At 41.0% G+C, this 12,031-nt stretch overlaps 1 protein-coding gene across 4 annotated transcripts in view; it reads right to left on the bottom strand.

Annotated features, from left to right (window-relative positions):
• Positions 1-12,031, bottom strand: part of LOC127513802 (centrosomal protein of 95 kDa-like) — a 221,996-nt gene that overhangs the window by 171,626 nt on the left and 38,339 nt on the right. For all 4 annotated transcript variants that reach the window (XM_051895858.1, XM_051895859.1, XM_051895861.1 and 1 more), the window contains one exon: positions 837-955. In XM_051895858.1, coding sequence (XP_051751818.1) covers positions 837-955 — 119 coding nt within the window. The remainder of the gene's footprint in view (positions 1-836; positions 956-12,031) is intronic.

Genomic DNA, 12,031 nt, shown 5'->3' with positions numbered 1-12,031 from the left:
CTCCATCAGTTCAGACTGGCTGCCAATAGCCACTCGCATAAAATTCAAGGCTCTGATGTTTGCCTACAGAACAACCCCTGGCTGCACCACTATACCTAAACTCACTACTTCAGATTTATGTGCCCTAGCTTGCGTTCTGCAAGTGAACAGCGCCTTGTGGTGCCATCCCAAAGGGCCACAAAAATCACTCTCACAGAACTTCTCCTTGTCTGTTCCCTGCTGGTGGAATGACCTGCCTTGCTCTATCAGAGCACAGCAGCACATATTTTTCGTCAACACTTGACCCAGTAATATTAGCACTTACTTTTTCTTTTTTCTATTTCTATTCTCTCTCTCTCCATCTATTTAATAAAAAAAACCTTGCTACAAGCACTTAAAGTGACAATGGACCCATTAAAGTCAAACTGACCAGGACGGTAAAAGCTTTCCCTAAATCTTAAAGCTGAATCGATCATTGTGAGTTAGTCCAGACGTAACATAACTTTTTCGCAGTTTATTTAGTTAATTGCTTAAGGCCATTTCGCGATTTCAATCATGTAGTAATCAGCATAACACCCACCCCCCCCTCCATTTTTTTCAGCTCGCCCAGTAATTTTCCTGACGCCCAGTACTGACCTGGTCAGGCCAGTGAAAATAAAGCCCTGACTTTAGCTTGTTCGAGTGTGTTAGGGTTAGAGTTAAACTCTGGCCCTGCAGGATATGAGTTGAAGAACCCTCCCCTATATTGTAATTCGCACATTGAGTTCCACTGAGAGAAAAACATGACAGCATCACGTATAATGTGTAATGAATGAAAACTTGGTTACTGGAATGCAATAATTAATGCTGATAGGCACCTTCTTGTCTGGCCATGAACATGCTGCCAGAATCCCTCAGTGGGATGATCTCTGTGGTTGACTTGAATTCATCCCCATTCCAGGAATGGAGGGAATGTTCGCTGGACTGGAGTGCAGATCTGGAGACAGAAAGAGATACAGGAAAGAAAGAAAAAAACAATCAGGCTTAGCTCTTGGTTTACTGATGGTATAGCTATGAGTTCATGTAGTAGCATCTCAAAGGATTTTTTTAGTTTAGTTTAATTTGATTCTATAATTATGTATTAGTTTCTCAATGTCTAGTTTACTTTCCATTGCTTTACCCCTCTTTATATAGCTCCGTGTTTCAGCTGTTCTTGGTCAGTTCTCATTATGCAGTGTGATTAAATTAAATTTTCAAATGCTTATAACTTTGGGTGTGGTCAACTTATTTTCACGGGAGTCATGTCCTTAGACTCCTGAATCCTTGCCGAGTCCAACAATACCAAACATGCTAGGTTTGTGCAACGTTGTTATTTAGCGCTTAACAAACGAATATCTTCGAAACAGTTAGTCCAATCGAGACGAAACCACCATAGGAAACATGGAACCATAGCTCGTTAACTATATGTGATAACCCAAATGTCAAAATTTTGATAGGAAGTCGCAAAAAAAATCCAATCAAAGTCGCTCATGGGTCATTTTTTATGCCGTCTATAACTTCAAAACACAATGAGATATTTTCACCAAATTTGACGCACATATGTATGGACACACTCTGAGGACACCCCAAAAAAGTGGTGGAGATCGGCAATAGGTGTTGCTATAACTGTCAAAAAACCTTTAATAACGTCTCAGGTTACGTATGTAACCATGGTTCCCTGAGAACAGGGAATGAGACACTGCGTTTGAATACGCTATGGGGGAACGTCATCACATGAACCGGTGTCTGAAAGCAATATCAAATCTTACCAATCCTATTGGCCGGCGACAGCCTATGACGTCATAATAGACGTGACCCGGAAGTATAAAGGAGCGCCTAGAGAAGCAGTCAGGACCTTATCTTCTGAAGGGACTGTTCAGCAGGCAGCCCTGATGCATGGCAGGTAACGCAGTGTCTCGTTCCCTGTTCTCAGGGAACCATGGTTACATACGTAAAATGAGACGTTCCCTTTCGAAAGGGAACTCAACACTGCGTTTGAATATGCTATAGGGAACGAAATACCCACGCTGCCATGCTGAGGGGAGTGCATGCCAAGATGGCTAGACAAACGTCAGAAACTAGCAATTTCAACTGAAATGACAGAACCACTCCTCCTACAGGTCACACATAGGCTGTCAGTGACAGCATTCCGTATGGCCAACAGCCCAAGCTATAAGCCTCAAAGAGGCCTTCCACAGAAGGCCTACCAAGGCCGCTCAAAGGTAGCCAGGGGGCCCGAAGGAGCCCTAGCCAGTCACTTGTCAGGGGAACGTACTCGACCCTGATTGCCACCAGAAACCTGGTCTTGGCCAACGACCTGTCTGAACACAGAGTCTCAATTCACATTTTTCAGAGAAGATATCCAGTAAGAGTGACTGTAAAAGAGGCAGTAACCAACTCAGACCAGATCGTAGAGACGGGCATCCTGGAGAGCAGGACTCAACTTAGCACTTTTTACCCTTACCAATGAGGGGAGTAACACTCTGCTCAGTCCTGGGATCTACTCAGCGCCTGATTATTTGCACTGAGGAGGGTGTGCACTCTAGAGGGACCCAAACAAGGGGAGTACAACCAGCCTAGGAGCTGATCTTAAATAGGAAGGCCTCAGGGAGGCCTTCAAACACTGACCAGACTTAGGGAGCTAAGTACTATGCAGACCGACCTTCAAGCGAAGGGAGTACTGGGCTCGACCTAACATGTAAACCATACTGTAGGCACAAAATCATGGAGGCCCAAGAGGGGGCCTGCAACATGACGTGGTTCTACATAGTACAGAAATAATCACAGCAGCCTTGCAAAAGGCCAAACATGTGAAACTACATGCTTAATCTGCTTAAAAGATACCCAGATGTGGGGGGAATAGCTTACAGGGTGGCCTGTGAAGGCCACATACCTAAGGCAGCTTAACTGCTGGTAAAGCAAGCACCCACAAACATAGGAACTCGTACAGATTGAAACGAGTTAAATTAGCAGAAAAAGACTGTAGAGTGCCCACATAACAGTCTACCTCAACACAATCCGACGAGCAGTGTACTCAGTAAAACACCTTTTACTTTTTAAGCAAGAGGAGTACAGACTTACGCCATCATGTTCTGAAGGAGGCCCAAAAGAGAGCCTATGACTCCAGACAGACACGTGGTGTCATCTCATGGCAGTGTCTAAGCTCTAAGGGAGCCAAATATGATAACCAAACACTCCAGTGAGGTTAACTACTCAATCCTGAGCTAAATCCAAATTAAACACATTCCAACAGGCAATGTACTCAGTAAAACACCTTTTACTCTCTAAGCAAGAGAAGTACAAACTACGTCACTCTGCTTTGAAAGAGGCCTGAACAGGGCCTACTATAGCAGAAAGACACAGGCGTCAGCTGGTGGCAGTGCTTCTAAGCTTCCAAATCTGAGAACCAAACTATCAGTGAGGTCCTGATCTAATTTCTGCCAGGCAATGTACTCAGTAAAAACACTTTTTCCTCTTTAAAGCAAGAGGAGTACAGACCTACGATTAATAAAAAAGTGCTTTGAGTGAGTTGATATCTCTTTTCTCGAATGTGCTGGGCTCCGTAAATTGGCCTACACATTTTTAACATAGGCCTAGGCCTACATAAAGTCTAGGGACAGTTAAACTTGTTAATTATTGCAGGTTTGCGTATAGAGTTCAGTGTTTGTATTCCCTGTGTGATCTGATATAGAATCAGGAATATATATTTTGCCAAAATATGCCATTTATGTGATTTGTACAGAAGTTTTGGTGTGTGTGGTTTGGGGGAAAAATATTAATTAGCCAACATAAGTTTTGTTATTTAATGAGATATGCATTATCCATTTACATGTCAGCCTTATGTGAAGATAACTTTTACAGATCAGCTTATCCAGAGATTCTGATGTGACTACAGAGAAACAACACCTGATTCAAAGACAAATTCACTTTCAAACTCAAAGATAAGAGAACATTTTAGAGTTGCGGTGTCCACAACTAATGGTTTAATTTCACATCATAGAATAGCGGGAAGATGCAGGACTATAAGTGTCAGTAAAGAGGTTAATAATGTATAATCACACTTTAGTTCATCATTTAGAACATATTCAAAAAGACACTGTAGTTATTACAGCAAAAATTTAAGTTGTTTTTTTATTATAAATAATAAATATTTTTATGTGGTGTTGGGGTTTCCCCATATAACAAACTAAATTCTGCTGTTTTCCACAGAATGCAGCAATCACTGGCAGTAGAGTTAAAAATATATAGCCTCTATAGAGATTAGAATTTGAAAACAGCCCCCTTGCACTATAATAAACAAAAATACACAACTAGACCATCTCACAATGAGTGCCAGAACTGTTACCTCAAAAACATTAGGTGCATAACGCTGATTATTTTTTTATCATTATGAAGTAAGACGAACGAAGAGCTTCTCTCTCGCGTGCATGGACATGCTGGGTACTGCTGGAATGAGCTGGAGCTTTAATAATATTAAGTCTGAATTGTTCCTGTATAAGTTCTCTTTGTTTTTAGTAGTCAGCCTCAGACGCTCAGTCCTCTCCTAACAGATATAGGGGGTTGGGACAGTTCAGTAGCTTCACGTAGGGGGTGGACAATACAAAGGTGTAAATCACCGTTCTTTTTATTAGGTGCATAATGCTGATTATTTTTTTATTATTGTGAAGTCTGATGAATGAAGAGAGCTTCTCCCTCGCGTGCATGGACATGCTGGGTACTGCTGGAATAAGCTGAAGCTTTAATAATATTGTCTGAATTGTTCCTAGGGATGGGTATCGTTAAGGTTTTAACGGTATTACTACTCTTACGATACTGCTTATCGATCCGGTACTTTAACGGTATTCTTATTGGTACATATATATATACACACATACATATACATATATTAAAATCATTTAAGTTCATTTTTTTTCCTCATTAATGTACACACAGCACCCCATATTGACAGAAAAACACAGAATTGTTGACATTTTTGCAGATTTATTAAAAAAGAAAAACTGAAATATCACATGGTCCTAAGTATTCAGACCCTTTGCTGTGACACTCATATATTTAACTCAGGTGCTGTCCATTTCTTCTGATCATCCTTGAGATGGTTCTACACCTTCATTTGAGTCCAGTTGTGTTTGATTATACTGATTGGACTTGATTAGGAAAGCCACACACCTGTCTATATAAGACCTTACAGCTCACAGTGCATGTCAGAGCAAATGAGAATCATGAGGTCAAAGGAACTGCCTGAAGAGCTCAGAGACAGAATTGTGGCAAGGCACAGATCTGGCCAAGGTTACAAAAAAAATTCTGCTGCACTTAAGGTTCCTAAGAGTACAGTGGCCTCCATAATCCTTAAATGGAAGACGTTTGGGACGACCAGAACCCTTCCTAGAGCTGGCCGTCCGGCCAAACTGAGCTATCGGGGGAGAAGAGCCTTGGTGAGAGAGGTAAAGAAGAACCCAAAGATCACTGTGGCTGAGCTCCAGAGATGCAGTCGGGAGATGGGAGAAAGTTGTAGAAAGTCAACCATCACTGCAGCCCTCCACCAGTCGGGGCTTTATGGCAGAGTGGCCCGACGGAAGCCTCTCCTCAGTGCAAGACACATGAAAGCCCGCATGGAGTTTGCTAAAGATGGTGAGAAATAAGATTCTCTGGTCTGATGAGACCAAGATAGAACTTTTTGGCCTTAATTCTAAGCTGTATGTGTGGAGAAAACCAGGCACTGCTCATCACCTGTCCAATACAGTCCCAACAGTGAAGCATGGTGGTGTTTTTCAGCTGCAGGGACAGGACGACTGGTTGCAATCGAGGGAAAGATGAATGCCGCCAAGTACAGGGATATCCTGGACGAAAACCTTCTCCAGAGTGCTCAGGACCTCAGACTGGGCCAAAGGTTTACCTTCCAACAAGACAATGACCCTAAGCACACAGCTAAAATAACGAAGGAGTGGCTTCACAACAACTCCGTGACTATTCTTGAATGGCCCAGCCAGACCCTGACTTAAACCCAATTGAGCATCTCTGGAGAGACCTAAAAATGGCTGTCCACCAACGTTTACCATCCAACCTGACAGAACTGGAGAGGATCTGCAAGGAGGAATGGCAGAGGATCCCCAAATCCAGGTGTGAAAAACTTGCTGCATCTTTCCCAAAAAAGACTCATGGCTGTATTAGATCAAAAGGGTGCTTCTACTAAATACTGAGCAAAGGGTCTGAATACTTAGGACCATGTGATATTTCAGTTTTTCTTTTTTAATAAATCTGCAAAAATGTCAACAATTCTGTGTTTTTCTGTCAATATGGGGTGCTGTGTGTACATTAATGAGGGGAAAAAATGAACTTAAATGATTTTAGCAAATGGCTGCAATATAACAAAGAGTGAAAAATTTAAGGGGGTCTGAATACTTTCCGTACCCACTGTATATAACAAATTAAGAGCTGAATTAACATTGCTTTATATTATAGTGTGCAGGCATTTTTGGTGTTTTATATAAGATACAGTAAGAACACGAACAAAGAAACAAAGTAAAACAAACTGAGAAATACAATAAAACAAAAATACAAATGAAAAAAAAAAGTGCTTTCATTTTTTCATGTGTTCAGGTAGGCCTAATATAGGCCTAGCCTATAAAAGAAATCTAAGTAACCAAATGTAAAATAAAACTGCATGGTTTTCACAGTATAAATTAATAGATTAATGCTTATTAAAGCTAACTATATTCAGATGAAGAGCAGCGATTGATTTTCTCTTTGCATTTTGTTGTTTGGTTAACATTGATGGCACAATCGTCAGAAGGTGACTGCTGTCACTCTAAGACAATAGATATTAACACACATCGGATTTTTTTCCAGCTGTTCATGTACACTTACGATATAAACTGCGTTTAAGTAGCTAAACACTCTCCAAGCCGGTCATTCTAACATATTTTTGTGTGTATTTGATCGTTTGGACGTGCACCCGAAGCCTAAAGTGTAATTTGTTTGTCTATTTGCGATCCGTTTTTTCGCGTGCACACATAATTCAGCCCAGGGAACAGCGTCTCTTGCGCGGATTATTGTGCTTTCAACATTTTAAAACGTTGATAATAATTATCAAATATTTACCGCAATTTAGCAACAGTAAAGACTGCATTTTACAACAATCACCGATTGTGCTGATTCTGACGTTAAGTTTGGGTTTAGGGAGGAACGAACATGCACAGCTGTGAAGAGAATGAAGGTGTGCTAGATGAAACGAGTAACAAAAATAACATTAGCTTAATATCATAGGCCTAAACTGTAAGCAGACGTTTAGTTGTTTAGTTCTCTCCTCCATCGTCACAATTAAACAGGGTTTAAATGTTGTGTGCGTGCTGTAGCTCCTCTGCGTGAGCGCGATCTCTCTTCTGGATTGCGAAAAACAAAAATGCATCATATATGCAGATACAGAAACAGCTGGCTACTCTGGCGAGATAGAATTTGCAAGATAATGTCTACATAGCAATAATAAATGCACGTGTATTTTCTTCATAATTTCTCCAATACCGATAGCAGAACCGTTAAAGTCAGAGCTTATTGATACACCAGTCTTTCATAATTTAGCCCCAGGGCCAATTTAATACCGGGTTTCAGTACCCATCCCTAATTTTTCCTATGTAAGTTTTCTTTGTATTTAGTAGTCAGCCTCAGAGCCCATCCACACGGAGACAAGTTTAGCTGTATACGTAAACATTTTGTATTGTATTGGCGTTTCGTCCAGACAGATCTGGCGTTTTGGGAGCCTGAAACCTATTTTTTTAAACTGGGTCCCAGAGCGGATGAATCTGAAAACTGAAAACAACACACCCTTGCATTTTTGTGAGTACAGCCAATCCGTATATACACTATATTGCCAAAAGTATTGGGACACCCCTCTAAATCATTGAATTCAGGTGTTCCAATTAGGGCTGGGCGATATGGCTGAAAACTGTATCACGATATCAGTGTTTCATATCGGTCGATATCGATAATTATTGATAATTTTTTCTGACCCATTTAAAATAAGGACCAGGAGAAAAATATATTACATTTAAACATTTTTATTTTAAACTTAACCTTCCTCTGATCATAATCCCCTCAGTTATTAAGACAGAAATGTCAACAACCATGGAAAACTCAAATAATTAAAATGTTGTGCGGTGTTGCAGCTACAGATGTTGTTGGTTGAATACGGCTGTGCTCCAAAGGGTGAGCGCGGCTAAGGTGGTACATCAAGTTCGTGGTATTACCAGTCTTGCATAATTTGCAGACGACATTGGTCTGACTACGGTCAGACTTATAATATCCAAAAAACTGCCATACTGGCGAGCTGACTTTTCCTCTTTTATTTACAATTTCCTCGCTCGCTGCGGCACTCATTTTCTGCTTATCAGTTGCCGGTTACTGAAGAGGAATCCAGCAGACCAGCACGAGACAACGATATGGCGCAACCAAACTTGATATTGTTACATGATTGGCTGTTAGCGTGTCACTCCCTACGTTGCTAGGTTACCAGAGAGCGAGTGCCTTTGTTAATGCAACCAAACTTGCTTTGCAACCTCTGTTTTCTTCCGACGAAGAATAAAAAAAATATTGAACGTTTTATCGAACACTTTTTATTGATATCGATCACGTGTCTATCGCGATACATATCGTTATCGTTTTATCGCCCAGCCCTAGTTCCAATCACTTCCATGGCCACAGGTGTATAAAAATCAAGCACCTAGGCAGGCAGACTGATTCTACAAACATTGAGCTCTCAGGAGCTCAGTGAGTTAAAGCGTGGTACTGTGATAGGTTGCCACCTGTGCAATAAGTCCATTCCTGAAATTTCCTCACTACTAAATACTCCACGGTCAACTGTTAGTGGTATCATAACAAAGTGGAAGCAATTGGGAACAACAGCAACTCAGCCACGAAGTGGTAGGCCACGTAAAATAACAGAGCAGGGTCACAGTCGCCAACTTTCTGCAAAGTCAATAGCTACAGACCTCCAAACTTTGTGTGGCCTTCAGATTAGCTCAAGAACAGTGCGTAGAGAGCTTCATGGAATGGGTTTCCATGGCCGAGCAGCTGCATCCAAGCCTTACATCACCAAGTGCAATGCAAAGTGTCGGATGCAGTGGTGTAAAGCACACCGCCACTGGACTCTAGAGCAGTGGAGACGTGTTCTCTGGAGTGACGAATCACACTTCTCTGTCTGGCAATCTGATGGACGAGTCTGGGTTTGGCGGTTGCCAGGAGAACGGTATTTGCCTGACTGCACTGTGCCAAGTGTAAAGTTTGGTGGAGGGGGGATTATGGTGTGGGGTTGTTTTTCAGGGGTTGGGCTTGGCCCCTTAGTTCCAGTGAAAGGAACTCTTAATGCTTCAGCATACCAAGACATTTTGGACAATGTCATGCTCCCAACTAGAGGTCTGCGCGGGACTGTTTTTTCGTCCCGCTCCCGCAATGGTTCTATTCCGCACGCACCCGCTCCCGCCTAAAATTCACTCTGTGTTCACCCGCTATCCGCATATAGTGATTTTCTTCCCGACCCGATGGGTCCCGCTAAAGATCGTTTCCAGAATCTCGCGTTTAAACTTCCCCTAAAGAAAGAGAGTGATTGGGGATAACAAATATAAAATGTTGCATATACAAGATTTGTATTTGTTATTTGTCTATAATGCTGTCAACACCCTAAAAAATGTCAGAGAGAAAAAAATGTCACAAAGAATAATAGGCTAAATATCACAGAGAAAATTAGGCTAAATTAAATAGCCTACAACATGTCCCTCAAAACTATAGGCTATGCCAAAATTACATAAACGAAAACTGTTGGCTTACTAGCTATACTGCAAAATGAAATCTTTTTTAACATCCACGCAAGAACAGAATGACGCTGACTGACGACCGTTTCAGAACATCTCTCCTTCAAAATCCGATCACAAAGGTTGAATGTTCTCTGAAGGTGCACTCGCGCAGACCTCTAATGCAAATAACATATCTTGCCAGGTTTCTCAGGACAGGGAACTGGGGACTGTGTGAACACCACCACTGCAGAAAGTTTTATTCACTTCAAGTTCAAGCACAGATGCGCTGATGTCAAAGCATCTCGGGAGCGACCGGGTTATTGTCAGACCACCCGCTCCCGCCTAAAGTACACTAAAGTTACCGACCGCAATCCGCCTTTCATTCAAAATTTAATCCCGCGCAGCAAGAAATCTTATCGGGTCCTGCGGGAATGCAGACCTCTACTCCCAACTTTGTGGGAACAGTTTGGGGATGGCCCCTTCCTGTTCCAACATGACTGCGCACCAGTGCACAAAGCAAGGAGCTTCTAGAAGAATGGTCAAACATTCCCATAAACACACTCCTAAACTTTGTGGAAAGCCTTCCCAGAAGAGTTGAGGCTGTTATAGCAAAGGGTGGGCCAACTCCATATTAAACCCTGCGGATTAAGAATGGGATGTCATTAAAGTTTATGAGCACATAAAGGCAGGCGTCCCAAAACTTTTGGCAATATAGTGTATTTTGTGAAACGATGATGTCATCACCCCATGTCTAGACCCTAGTCAAAAACAACAACAATAGCAGACTACATGCTTGTGTTCGTTCTGCAGAAGCTACTGAGCCTATTAGCTTTACTAAAGTAAAGCTTTATTACCAAGTTTTACTAAAGTATGTAAACAGCGCACAAGGATTATGCACATGTATCTCTAGTAGTTGGCAGAATTACAGCACCACATACTGGTCTGGCATGTATACTACATCATTTTGAGTCGGTTTCAGTGGTTTTGTGTATACGCACATATTTCTTGAGACAAGGCCGCTGTTCACAGGATTTGTTTTTAGAATGAGGAAAAAAAAAAAAAAAAAACGGATGTGGCCTCAGACGCTCACTCGCCTCCTAACAGATATGGGGGGTTGGGACAGTTCAGTAGCTTCACGGAGGGGTGGACAATACAACGGCGTAAATCTGCATTCTTTCACACGGAGAGTGTCGGATACCTGATGCTGAGTGTTTTAAACTACACAGTAGGCATAGGCAAAGTGCCTGTTTCAGGATAAATGTCTTGATGTATCCAAATGTATTTTACTAAGTTATAAATATTGTAATGTATTTAAATGTTCTACATAAGTATTTAATTGACTGTTGTGTTCAATCCAAGTGTTCAATCGGTTTTAGATTTTTTAATCAGTGTGTTATGATTGTCAACAAACTTATATTACCAAAACATGAACTGTTGAGGTACTAACTCTATAGAAACTAATATGAGTGGAGCAGGGGATACATAGCTCTTTTATGAAACTCATTTTTATTGCGAGGTGAACTCAAGGTATTCAGTTCTATTTAAGAAACAAAAGCTAAATCATTTGTTACAGCAGGTTTTTGCAATTAGTGTGGATGACGGGGAGCGGCATATAGTCTTATATACAATATAATATGCATTTTTGCTTCCCTGAAGAGACCTCGTTGCTTCCATGAGAGAGACCTGGCATGATAGCGAGGGAAACAAAGAAACTTCCTGAAAGAGACCCAGGGACAGAGACAAAAAAAAAAAAACCTTCTGTTCTTAATTTGTTATTTTGCTTTGTACTATTTTCATTGTGCACTGTTATAATTGCAAGGAGTAACACTGCAATTTGTTTGATAATTCAAATGTAAAAATGTTTTGTACTACTCATTTTACATCAAAATAGCACACGGAATACAAATACTAAACTTTATGTGCAAACCTGTAATAAATAAGACTAAAACTGTTCCGAGACTTCATGTAAACCTTGAACGTGTAATTTATGGAGGAAAAATAAAACTTAAATATAAACTTAAGCAGTTTTATTATAGCATTGGTTCTTTAAAGTCCCTGTAAAGTCAATTCTGAGAACTGTTTCTAAACACATTATAAATGTTACAAATGTATTGCTAAAACACATTATAAAGACCGTGAATTATGTAGTACTGAATTGTGGAGTAAGACCGTTAACCCTTTAAAACCGGATGGAGCGCGTGCGCTCCCATTTACGTGTCTCTCTTTAAGAGCCAAAAAAAACTGAACCCATA

The sequence above is a fragment of the Ctenopharyngodon idella genome, chromosome 6 (genome assembly GCF_019924925.1).
Source record: "Ctenopharyngodon idella isolate HZGC_01 chromosome 6, HZGC01, whole genome shotgun sequence".
NCBI lineage: Eukaryota > Metazoa > Chordata > Actinopteri > Cypriniformes > Xenocyprididae > Ctenopharyngodon > Ctenopharyngodon idella.
This window is presented reverse-complemented; position numbering and strand designations above follow the sequence as displayed.